Source organism: Seriola dumerili, unplaced genomic scaffold, assembly GCF_002260705.1.
Source record: "Seriola dumerili isolate Sdu_G_001 unplaced genomic scaffold, Sdu_1.0 BDQW01000088.1, whole genome shotgun sequence".
Classification (NCBI taxonomy): Eukaryota; Metazoa; Chordata; class Actinopteri; order Carangiformes; family Carangidae; genus Seriola; species Seriola dumerili.
Genome location: NW_019174343.1, coordinates 1,471,297 through 1,493,860, shown reverse-complemented (window position 1 = coordinate 1,493,860; position 22,564 = coordinate 1,471,297). Strand labels below are relative to the sequence as shown.

At 40.2% G+C, this 22,564-nt stretch overlaps 1 protein-coding gene across 5 annotated transcripts in view; it reads right to left on the bottom strand.

Annotated features, from left to right (window-relative positions):
* Positions 1-22,564, bottom strand: part of LOC111221680 (calcium-dependent secretion activator 1) — a 215,984-nt gene that overhangs the window by 45,736 nt on the left and 147,684 nt on the right. For 2 of the 5 annotated variants that reach the window (XM_022745176.1, XM_022745177.1), the window contains exons 17-19: positions 15,567-15,673; positions 8,816-8,972; positions 4,273-4,414 (exon numbers count right to left, since the gene is read on the bottom strand). In XM_022745176.1, coding sequence (XP_022600897.1) covers positions 4,273-4,414; positions 8,816-8,972; positions 15,567-15,673 — 406 coding nt within the window. Of the gene's footprint in view, positions 1-2,358; positions 2,479-4,272; positions 4,415-8,815; positions 8,973-11,849; positions 11,859-15,566; positions 15,674-20,778; positions 20,848-22,564 lie in introns of all 5 variants that reach the window. The other 3 variants (XM_022745172.1, XM_022745173.1, XM_022745175.1) reach the window with 3 other exon arrangements.

The following is a 22,564-nucleotide window of genomic DNA, read 5'->3' as shown; positions in this document are numbered from 1 at the left end:
TCCCTCCCCAACCATCCACCCCGGGAAAGGAGAGAGAAACCAGGACCAGGGTGCTACAACATCAGGTTGACTGGGGGAAAGGCTTTGGAATAGAAAGATATGAAAGGATGCAAATTCCTAACCAGGACAGAAGCTACCTCTGAGGTCACGTCTCTAGTTCTCAACATGTACAAGTGTGGATGATTTAAATCATTTCTAGTAACCAGACACAAAACACACAGGTGTTTACTGATGAATATAAGTCAATTCACCAGTATCAACCACAGCAACAGTGATGGTTGTTAACTAAACAGCTGCTTAGTCTGAACCCTGCAGATTTATTTTTTTATTGCTTTTGTTGTTGTTTGCATGAATGTGGACGTCCATGTCTTCTCAGCACAGATGAAGGAAGGAGGACGTAACGTTAGTTACAGTGAGGCTGGTGGCCGACGGCTCTTTCTGAGATTACAGTAAACTTCAGACCATGAGATTTGGGTTGTTAAAACGTAGGGATCTATTTTAACGATCCAAAGTGCATGGTGCAGGTACACTCAGGGTGTATCCATGTCACTTTTGCTTTTTTAACAGCAGAAAAAACAGTTGCATGGTTCAGAAGGGTTGTACTTAATCTCTTAATTATTCATGGGAGTGTTAGGGTTAGCAGTGAGACCCGTCCTGACCAGTGAGACCAGTCCTGACCAGTGAGACCAGTCCTGACCAGTGAGACCTGTCCTGACCAGTGAGACCAGTCCTGACCAGTGAGACCTGTCCTGACCAGTGAGTCCAGTCCTTCCAAAGAAGGTCTGAGTAAATCATTATGCTGCTCACAGCTCTACAGTGAAGTAATGGCACAAATCACAATGTCAGAAAGATTTATATTTACATGATGAGAAGTGTGAATAAATCTTTAGCTCCTTATGAAACTATGAACAAATTGAGGCGATGAATGTGGAACACTGTGGAGGATTTACCAGGTAGTAAGAAAGAAGCTTCTCTGCAGAGCCTCGGCAAGAGACATCCATGACACATGACCACGTTATACAACACACAACATGTCACAAAGAAGCTCCGACCTTCTGAGGCTGTATTGTAATGTTCACCTGACTTCTGATCCAAACATCTAAAAGCATCTTCAGCTCACTCTGCTTGAGTGTAACAGACAGAGTGTGTGAGCTCTGTGTGCCTGTGTATTTTGGCACATATTACTCTTGATAATGCTCCTTAAAATAACAGTGAAATACTGGGACACTGACTAAAGAACAGGTTTTTGCTGGTCAATCGCGCAATCTTTCCAGTGTCTCAAGATAGCAATGCGCCAAGAATGCTCCTGACCACTCCTTATTTTAAGACCAACATGTCCATGGGTGCACAGATAAGGCACAAGTTTATTTGCTATCCACAACTGCATCAGTCTGAAACTAGCAAAGACACTTGCGTTGAACTTTGCGCCAGGTGTTAGATAGGGCCCAGAGCCTTTATGTTGATGTGTCGCCAGTCTGTGTGTCCTTAGTGTTAAGACCATGTATGATTTTCTTATTGTAGTTGCTCTTTGGTTTGTATTTCCTGCCTCGTTATGCTTTTGCATCTTTTCAGTTCATATAAAAACACACATGTGGGAGTGAAAATATTGGGATTCACAGCCTCCTCCATCCACACACACACATGCCGTGACATTGGTGTGAGCATGGCTTTCAGCCTGCATACAACCCCAACAACAGACCACCAGTCTGGGCTTTTCTCCTGTTCTCTGACAGCACAAATGAAACATGTCTGCCATAGCTGTTGGTGTCTTCTCTTTGGGAAGTGAATTAGTCACTAAATATACAGTGAAGCTTAAAATGCAGCTCTCATCATCTTTGGTTTTTTTTTACGTTGAAAACTTCAGGGCTGGTATTTTTGATCCCAGCAGAGGGAATAGGGATGGATGTGCTGCAGTGACGGCGTCACACTCTGTGGGGTGCTGCGGCGTATGAAGCAGCTTTTACACCTTGGATCCCTGTTGATGGTGCAGACAACGTTTTGCTTAAGTTTTTGAAGTGCTATAGATGATGTGTCAAGTGTATATTAAGATATGCAGAGTACTTTTAATGATAGCACTTGCTTCCAGTCAATTAAACAGCCTGATTTATGACACACTTTTCAATCTACTGATGTCTGCAACAGTTTCTTTACCCTTGTTATGTATATAAATCAAAATACAACTAATTAGATTTTAAACTAATTTAACTGGTTTAAAGTACAAACATCCTATACTTGTGCAGAAATAGCTCTAAATGTGCATTAGATTTCATTTTAATGGATGTATAAATATTTGGGGTCATATGACTTCATGCCAAGGACATGTGTGCCTGTCTCAGGTTGCACACTGCAGATACACACTCTGAGTCATGATTAGCTGCCATCCAGTTGGGTGGAGAAAAGCTGGGCATTTGTGGCACTGTTAGATTTGGTACTTTGGGCATTTGGATGTTGACATTGGGCAGAGAGCTTGGTACACTTCTGTGGAGAGAGACAGAGTAACAGAAGACAGAATAACAGAAGACAGACATCAAATCAAATGAGAGAAAAGCAACAAACTGAAGATACATTAAAGGCACAGCTTAGTTAAAGATCCACTGACTTTGCTCTGCACCAAGCAGCACCCCCAAATCCAAATCTTTCTCCAAGCTCACTGTGACTTTTAAACACAACTGGCCAACACACTGCAGAGATGGAGGAGCGGGAAAAAATTAAAGTCCAAGTGGCACAGAGCAGTAGAATGAATCCAGTATCAAATCTTTATTCTTTCCAATCCTTCATTCTAACAGTTTAGGGTTAAAAAATTATTGCAACATTTTTTGAAATGTTGCAATAATTTTTTGTTGGCTGCTCAGACCCAAAGTGTAAGTCTAATTAGAAAGCTGGACTGACACACAGCTGGTGATGTGAATCACTGATTTTTAAAGGTACACTGCTTTCTGAGTGTTTCTACTGGTTTTAATCCCCTGGTGTGTTTGTTATGGAGAGGAGGACACCTCTGTGGATAATTCAGCTGCTGGTAAAAACCTGCTGAACATCTGTTTCATAAGTTATCAGAGAAACAATCCAAACAAAGGTTAGCATCAATCTCAGCTCCAGCTCTTCCCTGAGTCTCTGTCCTCCGTACAGCGTCGCTCAAACACTGACTTTAAATGTCAAACTGCTTTATTCAGTGTTTTTAACGGTTAGAATCACCAGGTCTGTTTGATTTCCTGAACCACTGACACTGAAGGAATCCAAACCAGGAGGAGCTTAAGGTAATGGTGGTGAAGACAACAACTCCCATGATCCCACGCTATTTCATGACGTCACCCGACGCTGTCTTTTGTTATTGTTTGGATTGAGAGACCCCTAGAGGCCGAAGTTACAGACTGTGAGTTTAACAGTGAGCTGGGAGGAGATGTTTGGATTTAGGGGTATGATTGGGTACAAAACAAAAAGTCTGTATCTTTGATAAATGAGAAAAATATGTTTAAAAAAATGATAATAAAATATAAAATATTAATAAAAAAAGATCTGAATATATGACACATAATATGTTAATACAGACGGCAGAAGCAGAGTGAAAATAAAATACAAATACAGAACATCCCACACACGGTCAGTGACTTTCATCTGCTCCAGTCAGACTGAGAAAAGGTTGATTTATTAGGATCAGGATAATGAGACGTATCATCTAATTTTCCAGGAAACTCTCATAAAACAAACCGAAAGCAGAACAGCACAAGACACAATGGTACACAATGTAACAAGGACAAAACAAAGACAGAATAGAAACATAGTTATTACCTTAACACAAAAAGAGACAAAAGAAAACAAGGTCAAAATTTGTACTTGTAACCTCAGTGTCACACACAGTGTGGGAAATGGTGGTATCGCCATTGGCTGAGAGTTCCTAATGACAATTCCTGACCTACCTTCCAACTCCTGACGAGTCCATGTGGTTCTAAGACTTTGCAAGTACAAGTCCAACTTTTGCACATGTCGCAGTTACTGTTTAACATCTGGAGGAAAGGCTTTCATTTTTAATGTGTCTTTGCTGCAGGCGTCTGTTTACTTCTTCTAACTTCAAAAATCAACAAAATATAGGATTTGTCCAGGAGTGCCCAAATGTTTGCGTACAGCTATAATAAAGTATTACTAAACATGTCCACCACAATTCAAGAGAATTTAAGCAGCTTTTGAATTCAAAGAGGGGTACAAGCCAAACTAACACTTCCCTCCTGTCAGTGAAGAGGATAAGGGTAAAGGTACTGTAAATTAAGGTGTCCTTACTTGACAGGTTCCCAGGATTCCCTCTCAAAGCCTCTGTGGATGGACTGAGCAATGGAGGACTCCATCAGGTCCACATATCGCACCACCAGGGGGGCGTACAGGTCCTGCAGGTGTTTGTGGAACTTCCCATTGCACAGGTTATCTGAGAAGAAAGAAGAAGACATGGAGGTGACAGAGCACACCTGAGCACATGGCAGCTGATGCTGAGGTACAGTAGATATCAGCACAGATATCTACTGTATATATAGGCAGCATGACAGTTCATAGTGTGCTATTTACCAGGACAGGGCTTTTAATGCAGGACAGAAAAGTTCCGTTGTCGATTGTGATAATGAAGAGTGACAGAGGAGGTGGCTAACCCTGGCTCTTCATTAGCAGGTATGACACAGCATATCCAGTTTCCAATCTCTCTAAACAAAAGGTCGCAGTCTCGGGGTATTTCTAAATCCAACTCGTCACACACTTTCCCCCCAGTCTCCGCCGGCTCCCAACTGGTAAAAAGGCAACAGTGACGAAGACCACAGGAGATAAAATGGAGGCCAGTGTGTGCTAATGTGATGCCTCACGGCTCCATGCAGTGTGTCTGTTTTTCCTCTCCCTCTCCCTCTTTGTTTTTCTCTCCCCCTCTGAGCATGTGTGTATTTGTGTTTGTGTGTGCTGGCATTGGAGTCAAGGTCGATGATACACAGTAGGTGCAATGTTTGTTGTGCTTCCTGATTGCCACTCTCCCAATTAGCCACTTGAGCGGCTGCTGTCCACTTCGATGTGTTGTGTCCAGGAGTGTGTTCTCGGGGCTCGCTGCGGCCCAGCTACCACTGCTTTAGACATCATTAACTCCTCGAATGGCAGCCCGACTTTGGCGCCTGTCTAGTGCCAAGGCTATTTACTGCTACATAAGTGCACCGCTGTGGGGCAACAGCGCAGATGACCTTCTGTGGAAAAGACGTCTCTGTGATGATACACTCTGCTAAAGTGTGCGCTTGTTACGTTGTGTGGGCGGTGGGGGGCTCTGCTGGGTCTTCAGTTGGTACTGATGATGGTTTTTTTGTGCTGTCTGCAACACTCTTGGATGATGACATGCTACTGTGGGCTAAGGCTGTTTGATGAGAGTCATTAAGAAGAGGAAGGAAGCCACACTCATCTGATGGTTCTGCATTTACTGCAAACAAATTAAAGGGACACTCCACTGATTTTACACTGTGGGTGAGCCTGATGAAACAACCCTGATGATGTCATGGTGATGTCATCAGGGCAATCTTGGTTTGAAGATGGAGACTAACATGAAGCCTGTATTACAAAATGGGATGGGCGAGTTACAAAGATGTGGGTATCTACCAGGAAGTGAGGGTCTACAAAATGATGCTACTGGTGGATTATGGGAAGTGTAGGATGTACTGTTTTTTTTAGCTTGACCCCTACTCTTACTACAGACTAAGAATCAAGATGTCACAATCTCTGCTGCTTTGATTTGACTCCATACTCCCCAAATTTCTTTAAGTGTAATAAAAATGGCTGGTGTACCTCTGGAGGAGTTGCCAAGTATACTTTATTTTTTATATTTTTTCTGTATTATTAATTCAGTCTTATTTTCTAATTTATATCTTATTTTACCATTTCTGCTTCATACATTTGTACATTGCAAAAAAAGCTCCATCTTAACAAGGCATGTTGACTCATATTCAGTCTCATTTTTTTAAAACATTAGCATGGAATTCATATCATAGATGGAGCTGGGAGGGCTCCCTATATGTTAGCACACATGACGTACTATACTTTGCATATGTTCTGTCCCTCCAGTTATATCTAATTTTGCATTGTCTTTTGTAATTCCTAATTTAAACAATAAATAATTGATCACAAAGACATGGAGTGCATACTGTAGTATACTGTCACATTCACATGCACGCTCCTGGTGCCAGAAATATTTACAAGAGCACCAAATGTGAATTAGTCCACAGTCTTATCAAATGCACCGTTTCCTCCCATTTGAGTGACGTTTGTTAAAAACTACAGTCATGAGACAGACTCAGACACTAAGTAACACTTTAGAATAACAGTCAGTAATAAGTCATTTATAAGCCCTTAGTTAATGAGGAACTATAATTTCCAAATCATTACATGTAACTAATCTGTTGTAAGTCAGCAGTTAGTTGACTGAAAGATATTCAAAGATTAATCTGTAAGTCTATACACACATCGGTTCATCAAATGATGACAAATGATGAACAAATAATTAGTAAATGATCACTATACTATATAATTTGTTGATGTATCATTAATTACTTGTAAGTTAGCCTGACACAAGCACAAACAACGATGACGATGATCAAGCTATTGTTAAATGAATACTAAATGATTTGTCTTTCAGTGAACAGACATTTATACATGATTAATACAGCACTTACTAATCATCTACAAATGTATGTTTTGGGACTGATCAGTTCATCATTAACTAGGGGCTTATAAATGACTTATGACTGTTGTTATTGTAAAGTGTTACCCACTGGTGGAGCTGACCTTTGCATTGGATTTTTTGACAATAAGACAAACAGAATAACACATGTCTTATCTCTTACAATTGATGTAGGTGTTATGAAAGAGGAATGATCAAATTCATGCTGACAAAGAAAAGTATTTTATTCTGTCTCCAGGACTGAATTACAGTTGTTTTTCACTGGAAGAAAAGAGGAGTCTAACCAATACTACAGATGTTTTTTGACACACTGCTGTGCCGTATCATCATAGATTACAGCTGAATGATTTGTCAGTGGGGGTCTGTTTTTTATAGTCACTGTGTTATTGCCAGCATCGTACAGTTTTCATCCCTCTCTTAACTGCTAGCTGATGTAGCTACGTCCATTGCTATGCACTTCAATTGCCGTTTTCACACAACAGACAATATGCAGCAAATGAGATGCTGGCAAATTTGACAACGCTAACAAGTGAGCATAACGACCTATTTGCAGTCATCTCCGTTCAGCTGAATGAGTGGACCACGCTCTGCCTTCTCCTTGACTCCCAACTGACAAACTGAAAAGGGGAAGCATTCCCCAGGGACAATTAGCACCCTGCAGATCAAGTCAGCATTGTGAAGAGTGGAGTGTATCCTTTACAGGACCACGGACAGCTCCACAGTGTTTCTGCAGGCGAGTATGTGCAGTTCATTAAAGAGATGACTGGCCTGCAGCAACCAGCATCAACGACTGACCATTATCTTCAGTCAGACATGGCTGGCCCTGTTCTCACACGCACACACACCCACACACACAGTCCCGTATGCAAACCGCCCCAGGCCAAAATCTCATGTTGACAAGGATGATTTCAGAGACATTTGAGGGATGTTTCAGGGAGAATGGAGCGAGCGGTCGACAGCAGCTGTAAACCTTCAGTAGAAACGGCCTTGATTTTGTTAGTTGATTATAAAAATAGAACTCAGTGATACAAATATTATAAACACTGATCAAAATGTACCTACACACAAACACACACACACACACACACACACACACACACACACACGGACACACACATATTTGTCTCACGTGTTTCCATTTAAATCAGACCATGAAATCAGATCATGTACTTGTGCTGTACGTTCAGAATGTGTAACCACAGTGATTGTGTGTATTGTGTGTGACCTACACTCCATACTTTGCCTGCGTGCATCCTGTGTACACGCAGCTGCTGCCAACATGCTGCTCACACTGCGCCTCCCGTGTGGATGTAAGGGGCAGTGACATCACAGAGTCAAAACTATTTCTAACCAATCACATGACGGTCTTTAAGGAATGTAACAGTTTTCAAAACTGGCTGAGCAGATCACGTGATGATGTTTTGGTATCAAATGTTGAACAAGTCGTAAAAGCCCTTAAACCTAGGTCAGTGCAGCCTTGTTTGGTGGTGTAGTGGATGACATGGTGTTAAACAGGGATGTTTTTAATGGAAAAAGACATGATGCTGATGCAGCTGATGAGCTTCCTGTCTGTTAACATTTATCCAGATTTATAATGACAGGATATGAATTCATTTTGGTAAAATCTATGAATTATTTGTTATTTTTCAGGTTCTGATTCTGCTGCTGAGGAATTTTGAGCTGAAGTGAATCTTTAAACTCTTTAAGGATAAAGAGCTTCATTTTCAGACACAATAATCTTGTCTGAAATTAATGCATAAAGGTTTTAGTGTAGTATTACAGTCATGGTGCCACTTGATCCTAACAATTGCAAATTGTTCTAAACACGTATGAAACTGATGTATCTGCATGAGCTGACACGCTGAAACTGACGGAAAATAACAGACAGAACTGGAGTCAAGTTTTTCCACACACACACATGCTTTTTTGTTATAAATGGTGAATGTTTGTCAAATGAATACGGGTTATGAGTCACCATGAGATAATTTATGTGAACCTGGGCGAGTGGATAATATGTCATTTTGCCCCCAATCAATCCTGCAGACCCTGGTGTGTGATCAGGCATGCTCAGACACTTCAGGCCCCACACTCACTGCTGAAAGTGTTTTCTTTTAATAGCTCTGCACTCACAGTCCATCCTCAGGAAGTCGTTGAGCAGTTGGAAGAGGGGGAAACTGTCCCAGCTGTCAGGCGGCTGAACCTCGAGAGCTGCGTCCATGTCGGCCGAGTAAAGACACAGGAAGGTCTCGGCGTGCTCCACCATCAGGTCCGACCACCAGGCGAAGGCCTTCAGACAGAGAGAAGGACAGAGAGGAGAGAAGAGAGGAAACAGAGTGCAGGGAGCGGAAGGAAATCGAGAGGTTGAGAGTGAAAGAGAGGAGACAAATTAGATAAAGAGAGGGGACGTGTCAGTGCTCCCAAATGGGCACGTCTTTAAGAATTTCCAGTTCATGGTTTGAATCTCATTTACCATAAAGGCAGAAGACGTAACTTCACTGATCTACTGAAAGGTTCTTGACTGTCTCTCACTTTCCACCGTATGAAATCAAGTTGTTGTCTCAACGACTTCACTGCGTGATCTCTCGGGAAGGATTCTTCACGACTTGAAGCAGACGAAATGGCGCGTGGGCACGAAAAATCACACGCTTTTCTACTGGACCCCAGAGGAAACAGCAGCAGCTCCTTGACAGGCATGGCAGGGAGCTACTTAAACACTCACCCGCGGCTCCTTCAGCGAGTCAATCAGAAGAAAGGAGCTAGCAAGCAGTGCCGCGCTCCTGTCTCCCCATCAAACAGACGCAGTGAAGTGACTGTTAGGGACCAGGCTACTCTCATGCACATCAGAAACACTCGCTTTCCTCCATGCACCCCCACTATTGCCAGGCCTCTTAAGAGGGACCCCTGAGGATCCATGGTGTTTGTTCATTCACATCAAGCTTTCAACACTGTAATGTGAATGTACCCATGGGCTTGCGTGGTGGTGGTTGTGGTGGTTGAGAGGGTGGGGGTAGGGGTGGGGGGGTTCATGCACTTGCCATGGGAGCTCTTGGCATTGGATAGTTGGTGTTGGGTAGTTGGCAAGAAGGTTCATCCAGTCAGTGCCGCTCATGTAATCATCATTTTTGTGTTGATACTTGAACTTGTTTCCTAAGTTGCTTCACCATTTACTAACCCAAACAAATATGGCAGCCAGAAACAATAACTTGCTTATCACACCTTCATGAACACAGCGGGCCGTACCTCCACGGTAGACCGACCTGACCTCAGCACCCACCGCAACGTTACCTCACATTGTTAAATTATAATTGTTATGTAATAAAATAATGTATGTTATATTAGTATAAGTATAACTATTATATTATATAAATAATACATACTATTATCATCGTTAAAGTCCAGTAAACTTTCCTTTTCACCCTCTCACAAAGGACAGATACATAACACAGATACATACAACTACATCACATATAATCCACAAAAAATACACACACTCTCACGTATCATAGACACACACCATACACATCATATCTTTTCTTTTGTATGTCTATAACTATAAAAACAATACAATACAAAATATTGATGTATCCATTATTATATGTACTGTTTGTGTCACACAGAGTCAGAAGAACCTGGGGTTTAAACGCAAGGGGTCTCTCAATCAAAACAATAACAAAAGACAGCGTTGGGTGGCGTTATGCTTAAGCTCCTCCCGGTTTGGATTCCTTCAGTGTCAGTGGTTCAGGAAATCAAACAGACCCAGTTACAACACTGTTAAAAACACTGAATAAAGTAGTTTCACATTTAAAGTCAGTGTTTGACCGATGTTGTACGGAGGACAGAGACTCAGGGAAGAGCTGGAGCTGAGATTGATGCTAACCTTTGTTCTGATTGTTCCTCTGATAACTTATGAACCAGACGTTCAGCAGGTTTTTAACAGCAGCTGAATTATCCACAGAGGTGTCCTCCTCTCCATAACAAACACACCAGGGGATTAAAACCAGTAGAAACACCCAGAAAACAGTTTCTGATTTAAAAAGTGAGCTCTGAAGTTACAGATTATAACTTTAACTGCTTGCTTGAGATCTCACAGGTAAATTCGGATTCAATTCTGACCATCCAAACCATCAGTCCTACTTACTGTATAATTAAAAGCTACCACATGCTGCTCACATGACCTGGTGCCATCTTTGTTTAGGCTGCTCTTACTGTCCTGGTGTCATTTTGCTTAGAGATGCCCCATATGATACTTTTTCTCATGGAGCCAGGACAAACGAGTCTTAGAGAATTCAAGACATGTCTTTAACAAGTTCTCTTCAACAACCTGCTGTAGTTTTACTGACTGTATTGACTGTCTGTTAAAGTTTTAAGTTAAAATTGGTGATTACTTGAGAGGCACAAAATAGGGCTGGTGAAGAGGATCAGCAATAACCAGAATTAGAGCCACACAAATTAACATTAATACAAGCTATTTGCATTGATTGATAATAATGTTGAGGTCTGAATGGAACTTAGACAAATAGTTGCCAGAGCTGGAGTCTAACGCTGGTTAGTTTACCAATGTGCTCATGTCATTATTTTCAGCAGCATAATACAGTTCATTGACCTGAAGGGAAATGATAATGTGATCTCTGATCACAGGAAGCATGCCTCACATTTCCTCCATTGTGTGCGCTGAAGGATCCAATGGAGAGAAATGGGTTTGTTAAAGGGAAGGAAAGGTGACAGAACACCTGCTCAAGCTTTCTCACTGCACTGTAGAATCAATGGCACATGGCTAAACACAGGAAAGGGATGATTTGGGGCAGACTCGTAGAAAACGGTACAGAGCTGGAGTTATACATTCAACACCAAAAGTCACAACTCTGCACTTTTGTTTTCTCAGAGTGTAAGTTAATGAGTTCAACAAATAAAACACGTTACCTAAGTGCTTGTCTCTATTCCTCATCACCAAAGGAAAACTGCTGCTAGCTTACGAGCTAACAAGCACCGCCACAAGCACTTAATTAGCAGTGATCACAAGCTAAAAAGGGGGTTTGGGTCATTGTTGAGAAGGGACACATTAATGATCCTCTACAACAATAGTTGTGTGGTTAAGTGCATGCACAGGACTTACAGTGAGGATAGGGGAGGAGATGGGGTATATGGCACTAAGACAATCACATACCTCTTTTCCCTGTTCAAACATTTCCCCGCAAACCAAATAAATCAGTGAATAAAAAGCAGAGATGGAATCAGTCAATTTGGTTTTGGTGAAATAAGGAAGTGACAGAATAATGTGATTTACAGTAATGTATAACTGCACAGCATTCACAGTAAAAGGGCTGAAAGCCTGAACAGATGATGGAAAGAGGAAGAAAAAGTTAGACTCAAAATGTTTTCTTTTTTCTTTGCCTTCATGATCTTTGTTCTTATCCTTCAATATTTTTTGTGGTTATCAAATAAACAGAGACGCTGCTCTGCTCTGATATGAGGACAGAACTGATTTATAATTCTCCACTACAACCTCAGAGTGTGTGCTTGTGTCAGATATGGCCAACTGTGCAGGTAAGATGCAGTATTGTGATTCAAAGTAGCAGGTGGTCACTGGTGGAGACTTTGTTTTTACCATTTCAAATCTGAATGCACATGAAACTTTGAGACCCCTCCCCCCCTGAAGAGGAAGATTAAACACCTGAAACCCATCCTGAGATCCCCTGTAGATATTTTAATGACTTTAAAAACTGCAGTGGAAAAAAAGGTAAACAGATCATAGGAGTGTCATAAGAAAGAAAACATCTGTAAAAGAATGAATAAGTAAATAAAAAATGTGGAAATATAAAGAGAAATAAATAAAGGAATTTAAAAAAATTCTTTTACCCATTGCTTTTGCTTATGAACTTGTCTGTGTCTACTTCCTGTTGTCTGCACTAAAAACTGCTGCCACAGCTGGATTCATGTGTGCACTGAATGCTCAGCTCACCCAGAGTCATTGATTGACAGCTTGGCCTTTCAAGGAAGAGCAAAAACAACTTGGGAAATTACTATTATTATAAATTATTATGTTATATATTTCTCTTTGCATTTCCACATTTTTAATTTACTTTTTTTTTTAAATTCCTGTTTATACATTTATTTTATTCTTTTTATGGCACTCCTATGACTCCACAAACATATGCAATGGGGTGTCTACAAATGGGATTTCTGAAGTTGGTGAATACCCCAAACATAAACCAAACTATGTGACTGATAAATCACGTTTACGTCGCTTTGGATAAAAGTGTAAATGTAAATGTAAATCTGATGAAGCAGATTGTGAAACAACACCTGCAAACACTCCCTGTTGCCAACAGTATACTCCACACAAAATGTAATGGTATCACTTTACAATAACCCTCACCCCTATAAAGCATTTATGAATGTTTATAACTAGTTTATTAATTAGCTTGTTAACACTTTATAAATCATTTATATGTGTTATAACACATTAGATAGACCTGTTACTTGCCAAATAGTGAGTCCACATTTCTCTGTGCTGTTCAGCCTCATATCTCATTAGTTACTGAGCTTTCTTTGTTTTCTCCATCATCAGCATTTGTAGCTGCTGCTTCATCACGTTTGTTCAGTTACTATCGATGAACCACCATCGGCATCTTAATGCTCAGAAAGTTTCTTCTGGCAGATGAAATTATAACAGATCACATGATCATATCAAATGAGCAGATTCATTCTCTGAGGCCTTGGAAGTGTTGTTTACCTTGACATGTATCAGCAGCCGTCCTCATTCTAATCACAGCTGTTGATCACATTGTTCTGCTCAGTGCACATTAACATAGAGATGCTTTCTGCTGGTTGCTCTCTTCTTTAGCACTTTAGCATTCCAGCTAGAACACAGGTGGTGACCTTTGTTTACCTGGTGAACTGTTCACCCATTCTTTGTCCCACTGTTCACATCTCTGTGATTCTCCCTCCATCACCTTTATGTTTCTTCTTCTCATTTTTACAACCATTTATTTATCACTTACAAACATTTATAGCTGGTAAAAGGAGCCTTATTGTGAAGTGTAAAACACATGACCATTTACTAATGAGTTACGTTAAGGCTCCTTTTTTACCAGTGATATATAGTTAGTAGTTGTAAAGTGGTACCACAACATTTTTGTAGGCTTTATTGTCCCCCCTATGTTGCCTCCGACTGATCACATGTCACACGGCTGGCTGTAGCCCACAGTTTTCAGTTTAATATCATAGAATTTAACTAGTTCTAGATTTATATTTTAAACTTGGAGGCAACTAAAGAAACACATTTGGGTTTCATTTGGAGTACACTGTCAGCCAAGTCCTAAAAAGGGTTTACAGGTGACATAATGGACTCTGTAGCCACAGTGGAGGACACCAGCTCTTATACATGAATTAGTGTGATCATTTCAACACTTTGAAATTTACATGGCAGTTGTACGTTCCACTTGATGGCTCACATCTTGTCAGTGGAACAACATATCTTGTAGAGACCATTTAAGTCCAGAAAAGTTTAAAACTCTGCTTGGACTGAACAGTCTTTTGGTGGGAATCTGCAGGATGTGGCCTCTAGTTTCAAAACCTATAACATTTTATTGATTCCATGTGAGAAAAATATGACAAACTCACTGTTGACCAACAAAATGTGTCACATTAGGATATTATGAATTAAAAATAGATATAATTTTAAATAGATAAAATCATGACATATAAATACAATATTTGAGTAATTATTATAGGAATTGATGTTCTAGATGGATGTGATGAATATGAATAGATATGTAAATGCAATATCGATATTGGAAGAATATTAAGACATGGCTTGAAATACTACAGTAAGTGAATTAGTGCAACAGTTAAATGATTGAGTGCCAGGGGCTGGTTTCACACAGATATCTCAGACTGCTCTGTAGTGTTGGTCCAGATCAGTCTAATGTTGGTCAGACTGTTTCACAAAAATAAAGACTCATTTGTAGTCAAAAACATTAGACACCTTACCCCCAGGCTAACTCAGGCCTAAGACCAATGTTACCATGGTAACATGGTAATCAGTAACACCTGTGCTGAGCAATAGCGCCCAACAACAAAAATCAGGAAATAATATGGCTCATAATTTGAGGTTTGGTAACATTGTTATGGAGAGAGCAAAGAGAAGGGAAAGAGTTTTTAGAGACTGCAGTATTTTTTTTTTCCAAATTAGATTTTTATTTTACTTTTTGTTGTTTCACTCTTCATTGAATTTCCCAAGAAACACATCCTAGTAAGTGTTGAATTCCTCCATAAGACAAACAGGTTCTGCTGAGGGCAAATGGAGCTGATCGGTTGGATGTAGTTCCTCTGTCTGCAATTTTTTTCTTTTGAAAAAACTCTTAATTTACCCAGAATTCATTGTACCACAGTCTGTCTTAAAGTAGTCAAGAACTAGAGTGCTTTGTGCAACAGATGAATTCAGAATGAGTCTGACTGTTTGTTCTGTCTAAGACACAGTCAGTCTGTCTTGGGAAAACTGGCCCCTGCTGACAGACTTTCCTACCTGCAGTCTTGTTCAGTGATGTAATGTACTACCTGCATATGGACATTACATTGCTTAATTACAAATTTGATGCTGCAAGGTTGATGATTGATTTTAAAATGATAGAATGAGAGTTTTTTTTTTTAGATGACCCTCAGATAAATATGACATGGCTGTGATGAGGCTGATGGATCTCAGTAGCTGAGACAAGCTAGCAGAGGGACAAACCAAGCTGCTCATATGTTTTAATCAGCCCCACCTACTGCTGGCTTTCACACACAGCCAGCCATGAAACTACACTTCTGTGTGTGTGTGTGTGTGTGTGAGAGAGAGAGAGAGAGAGAGAGAGAGAGAGAGAGAGATATGCACACTAACCTCAGCATGGTGCTCCTCATTCTGCTGAAGGACCTCAATCACCAGCTCGGCCAGGCGAATGGTGTCCTCCAGCTTTTTGGCAGGAGTGACTAATCGGCCTACATTCTCTGGAGCACAAAGGGAAAAGGTTAGTTTGGGCAGCCTCCAAGTCTGATCAGCACTATTTGTTCTTTCTTAAACTGATACTGAGTGCATGCAACCTAAAGTGTATAAGAACATACCTGGTCTGATATATAAAGCTGATGCAGTATTTAGATTGTAAACAACATGCATGTTATCCTGCCTTCATCCAAACACCGGAGCTAAAGGATTAGGTCACTCACAAAGTGTGGATATACTGTAGCTGTTGCCTCAAATGTCCAGTGTATAGCCTCAGCCTAAATCATTGGGACAATCTCATGGTCATATTAAAAACACAATTATATAAATATCAAGTTGTTATAATTAGGGCTGGGTATCACAACGTAATACTTTCAATTGTAACACTGAGAAGTTTCAATTATTTCCAAAGTTTGACTAATTCGCATCATAATTGTGTTAACTGTCTGCTATATTTTCTCAAGGCAACATTCATGAGTAACATTAAACACACTGCAGGTTTCACCCAGCCCTAGTTATAGTGTAACCCCAGCTCTACCACATAGTGTTTGATATCAACACTATCCCCATAAGTGCTGAGTTGGTGGCTGGAGGTAGTGATCGCCTGTGGTATGGAGAGAATGAGTCACATCTTCGTCGCTGTGACACAACAGTGATGACGTCATCCAGAGGAAACATGGGCATGAGGAGGGATGTAAACAGCATATACACTGAACACTCATCATGCAGTAATGTGGTGGATATGTTGTGCTGACATGGGCAATTCTCAATTAGTCTAGCTTTATCTTTGACCATGGAATAATCATGATAATGCACCCATAGAAACACCTCCACTTCCCCCTCCATTATTCTAATGCATCACGACACCACATTCTGCTTTATCACCGACATTAGAGTAGCAGGGAAGTTAACAGGGTTAAACTGGACAGCCAGGGTTCAAAGATTAAAACATTTCCTACATTTGGATGACCTTGAAACTAGTCCAATCAACGAGGTTCAAATTCTGCTGTAGTGTCACTAGTGGCAGGGTGAAGATAGAGGTTGGGGATGGATGAATTCAGCACTCTGAATCAATTCACTTTGAGATTTTCCATCAGTTATAGATCAATTCTGTCTCTATGGTGTGGTTTTGTGTTTCTGTCTGCAGCAATGAAGTGCTATGAATATTCTACAAGTCTTAGCTCAGTCTGAAATCTCAATAGCAGAGGGTAACTAGATTAAAGCCCATTATATAAAGCATTACCCACAAAGCAACAAACGAGGATTCAAGTATGGACAACCAGGGATGTAACAAGCTCTCTGATTGGTTGGAGAGCTAACCAGTGGGTTTCCCCAGCACTGAAGCCCAGACTTACACAGAGAGGCTGAAAGGAGAAGCTAAATGACTAAGCTAATAGATTAGCTAAGAGCAAAAGGAAAAGCAGCTGGAAAAAGGAAATGGAAACTGAAGAGGCAATCCAGCAATTCCCATTTTTGTGCTACCTTTTTTTCAAATTCTATTATTTATTCATGAATTAATAAATGTATTTATAAATGGTTTATTTAAGGAGAGTTTTATGCTGTTTTTGTAAATATATTTTTTAAAGCTGAAGTATTTGTTGATGGATTAATCGTACATTTATATATTCTTTTTATAATTCCTATTTTCAATACATTTTAAAATATGAAATTCAGGAAATGCTTAATTACTTTTCCTGTGACATCCATGGTCCTCCATCTAAACAGAGTTTATAACTAACAGTAGTTTTTACTCTGAAGGATTGGATCCCAATGACCCCACAGGTCATCTGTGCAGCAGCTTATTGTTCAGTGACATTGTGGGAAATGGATATTTTAGACTGAGTAATTAATGCATGGATCTAGTGACTGTAGTAATTATGACCAGAGCAAAGGCAGTAGTCAGGTAAAGTGATGTGCAGTAGCGGGAGGTTGGGGGGGTTGGGGGGGTTGGGTGGGTGGATGAGTCAACAAAAAACACAAGACTTCAACACAGGAGACTGGTGTTCATTTCCCATGTGAAACCAAAGGTCAATGTTGTTTCTTATATCCATGACCGCGCCTCAACATTTACCATGCGTTTATCATTGTAACCATGGGGACAAAGGTCCTCCAACCTTAAGGAAGCACTTTAGCATTATAACCCTTATGATCTTTTCTAAACCTCAGTAAACCATTCCACAACCATAACCATGTGTTTATAATTGTTACCATGACAACAAAGGTCTGGTACACCTGATGCTGGTAATCTTCTATGTGTCATATTAGAGACTGGGTATCATAGACTGTAAATAAAGATGGACGTATCCTCCATGACATCACCCACAGGCTTCTTAAGAGCAGTTTTGAAGCTCAGAGTGAGCTGCTCCACCGTCACCATATTGGCAGTGTCTGACTCCGCCCCTAACTCCTTGCTAATCTAAAAATAGTCAAAGAGGAGAGACGTCTGTCACTCAAAGAGGCCACACCCTCAATTATACATAACTTTAAGCCCTGATAAAATGTAAACAGGTGAGTTATATAAACAGTTGTCATGAAGGCGGAAATTAGCTCCAGAGACCAAAACAGTTTTTGTACCAGACTGTAAAAAATGTTTATTTCTGTTGTACTACTATACTACTTGGACATTTTAACATGGGAGTCTATGGGGATTGACTCATTGTTGGGGCCAGACTCTAGTGATTATTAGAGGAACTGCAGCTTTTGGTACTTCATGTTTCAGCTTTAGAGGTACTGGGGAAATGCGACCAATACAGTTGTTTAGGATGGAGGACTTGTTGGATTAGAGTTCTATAATTGTGGGAAATTAGATTAACACAATTTACTGTTTCACTTCTATTGACCTTTGTTTGGAAACCTGAAAGTTCAGCAGTGACCTTTGCACAATGCCTCATTTGTGCATTTGCTATGAAAGTAGGGTTAGGTCCTGTTGTGCCATGACTTGCTTTTACAACATGAGACTGCCTGACCTTGAAGATCTTCTGAAACTAACTTGCTTGCTCTTCCAATGATCAAAACAAAGACTGGTGAGCCTTCATTTAGAAAATCTAATCTGTGTCCCAACTCATATAGTGTATGAATTATATTATATAAGTGAAGCACATCAATAAAAACATAGCTATAACAATTTTAGCCTCTCTTCACTAACCTTCTTTAGACTTTAGATATACTAAAAAAAACATTCTTGGTCAAAATTAAGAAGTGTAATTTTTTTTTTAAATAATTGTTTTTTATTATCATCAATTTTCTTGTTATTTTCCATTTTTTACTCCTGATTTGAAAAGTATTATATGAATAACCTTACTTTAAAATGTTAGAGTCATGACTTTGTTCAGTCCACCTCCTGGCAGAGCTCTTGTGGCCCAACAGCCCAGCGGGATGATGGGAGATGCTAACACGGATGAAAGCCTCCACAGAATGGAACTTTGTACTGGTTCAAAAGGGGGATTGTTAGGATCTAGTAATGTATGTCAAGTCAGAGCTGTTGTGGTTGGAAGAGTGGTTCTGGAAATGAAGGACAGATTGTTTCCTACAGTTATATGATATATAACCTCTTTTTTGGAGAATGGACTCATGGATTCAGTTTAGTAAAGGCAAATAGCCTCATTATGTTATATGATAGGTTGACAAGTTCAAGTCTTTCTGAACAGCCCCTATGCCAGCTCAGGTTTTGATGGTGATTATAAATCAACAATAGACTGGCATTTTATTGCATTTATAGCATTAAAGAACAAATAAATAGGTGAATACATGAAAACACTGGCAGCCTTGGCACACTGAGATAATCGGGCACTGATTTTCACTATGATTATTTTGATTTTCACATGAAGGACCTTCTTTTAGAAAAAAAGTAATTTCTTAGATTGAAATGTTTTAAATGCCACCTGCATGCAAACAGTATTTTCTTCCATGCTTAGATGCTCGCACTCTCTTTCTCATGTGTTAATTCTTGCTTACATTACACTTTACTGAATTTGTGTTAAGTCTTACTTATTTGTCCAATTCCAGCAGCCCAACAAAGGTTCCATCTCCATTCTTTGATTCAGAGCAATGAAATTCACCACATGGGGGGAAGACACTAATGCTGTCACAACGTTCCTGAAACATGTCCTGTAAAGTTTATGTTCTGATGCATCAGGGAGGTTGTGACAGGGCTTATGGCAGTATGGTTTAAGGTAGGCTGGGTACTTTCTGGTCAGGAACAGCAGAGGTTAGACATACAGTACAACATCACCTGGATCCTTCAGTTTTTTCTGAGATTTCTCCACTGAGTGAGAGTTCAATTCAAAGAAAAAAAAAAAAAGAATGGGTTGCAAGGACGGACAGACGGTAGAGAGAGGTGGGAAAGTTTCAGGTAGAGGGTGTGAGAGAAGAGATCATTCAGTACAGGTAGTATAAAGCAGAAGTAATGTAAAACAGAAGTCAGAAATAAAGGTAAAGGTTAGAGTGACTCTTCAGTATCAATACATTTGGCATATGAGCAGCCTCTGAGTCAAAAAGAAACAAAACACAAAGCATCTTCACTTAGACCCAAAATCCAATATGGGAAAATCTGAAAAAGCATAAAAATGTGTAAAAAAAAAATGTAATTGTAATATATCAATACGAGCATTTAATGGTAGTTTCATTCAAAGACAGAGGCATGTTCACAATGTGAGTGTGTGACCTTTGCTTTGGCAGCTTCTATAACCTGGATCCAAAGACGTTTCACTCAAGGACTGAGAAGTGAATAAAATACCCTTTAAACACCTGCAGGATATGGGTGCCCTGTTTGAATGTACCATGATCTTACACACGTAAGAGGATTTACACACAAGCAAAGTAAAAATGCATTCAAGTCACAGACAGAAAAAGAACAGGTGGTGTTGGCATCACAGACAACAAGCTCACGGAGATATCAGAATGTGTCCTGAGTGGCTGAGAGGCGACCTGAGTTTGAAACATATCAAGAAACTATAGGTGGACTTTACAGACTGACACAAACAAACCAAAGGACGACAGAAATGTGAGGTCGCTTGTAGTGGCTGGATGTGCATACTGGTCATAACAGGAAAATAAAAGTGCAGAGGTGAGGGGGTTGGGTGGGGTCGGGTGGGGGGGTGAAGAGGGTACTCACGAATGGTTAAATCCATCACTTGAGACGCCAAGCAGAAGACAGGATGCTCATACATCTCTCTCTTTTTCCCTATAGAGAAAGAGGGAGGATACCGAGGCATGCGAAAAGGCCAGGGTCAGAGTGGATGAGCACAGAAGTCACTAGGGTTTGACCAATATGAGGTTTTCAAGGCCCAGGCCTGCACCATTGTTTAATGTCTTACAGTTGAACTAATTTAAAAATGTATTGTATCAAATGTGCAATATGTATCATTTTTAAATCTTAATATATTATAAGCAAATTAATAAGAATGCTTTGGTATTATGAAAGATTTTAAAAGTGTATATATACACATATAATTTCTATTTGCTTTTTCCATTTAGTGTGTCATAACTAAATCAAAAATGTATGTTTTTGTCCTTAATGCTAATGCAAATGCACCACTCCTCAAAAACATCACATCTTGAAGCACCTTCAGTTTGTTCTGATAAAAAAGGGGGATTTTGCTGTACGTTTGTACATGTCCAAAAATGCACCTGGGGTATTAACCACCAAGTGTCTTGTCAGTTGGAAACATGCAACAGGGCATATGACTATGCAGGAGAAGTGGGCTAGTGGGGTTTGACTGGGACTATGCTCTGTCCCTGTTGTACAGTCCTGTGGCGACCAATTCAGCTATTGTTCTCAATGAAAGGATTCTCACAGAGATGGTAGTGAACAAGTGGTTGAGCAAGGACACAGAGAGCGAGTATTTCAGTAGGAAGCTGGCTGCTGATACAGAAGGTGCACCACTGAGTGCTGAGGTGAACCTTGGCCAAGAACAGTGCCACATTTATTTTTCTGTGTTGAAACTACACATCCTCTCCTATTCCAAATTGGGGAGAGTCACAGTCTACTATGATGATACCAAAAACAAAGGGCACTTGAAAATCAAGCACCTTCATCAATCAAGGCCTGACTTTTTGTCATCAAAACTCTGCTGCCTCATTTTCAATTGAGGAAGCATCTGTGGTAGATGACACACAAGTTGAAAGTATTCATCTGTATCTCCCACATAAAGCCCTGCCAGAAAACCTTCCAAATCACTCAGTATCCTTACCGTCATCAAAGGATATGCCAAGGCACTTGGTTCTGCAGCACAACTACTGCCAGAAGTGTCTTTCTGAACAAATTACCATATCCAAAAGCCAAGATTATCACAGTCACTGGGATTGTATTTGAATTGCATGGACCCTGCAGCTGTTCTATCATTGTTACTATTGACTGTGCATTCAGTTACATTTGTTGCTGACTGTCTGCAGTTAAAAATGATGGATTTGCTTCACAAACAGACACTTCCAGGGATCTGCTTGGCTGAATTCTCTGCCAGTGTTGTCAACATGTTAGCAAGCTAGTGTTAGCTTACAGTAAACAACTGGTTTAAGGAGGAGGGCAAGCTCATACCAAGAGATAGCTGCAAGGTAGATAACTACAACAGAGTGTCAGACTATAGGAAGTGACTGGCAATAAGAATGAAAAGAGAAGAACAAACTTATAATTGTTGATTTTTCTGTCAATGTTCAGACTTTTGTCTCTATGTGGCTGGTTCTTTCAAAGACTGACATAAGCTGTGTCCCAATTCAGGGGCCACATCCTGGAGAGGACGCCATCCATGAAAGATGCAGCAGTTAGGAGAGACCCACTGTGACAAGTCCTTATAATGCTGTAAGATATTTATTCAACTGGCTAAACATTGGCCTTCTAGACTTTCTGCTTTCATCAAATGTTGTTATGGACTGCAACATTCATCCATCATGTATGTGATCCA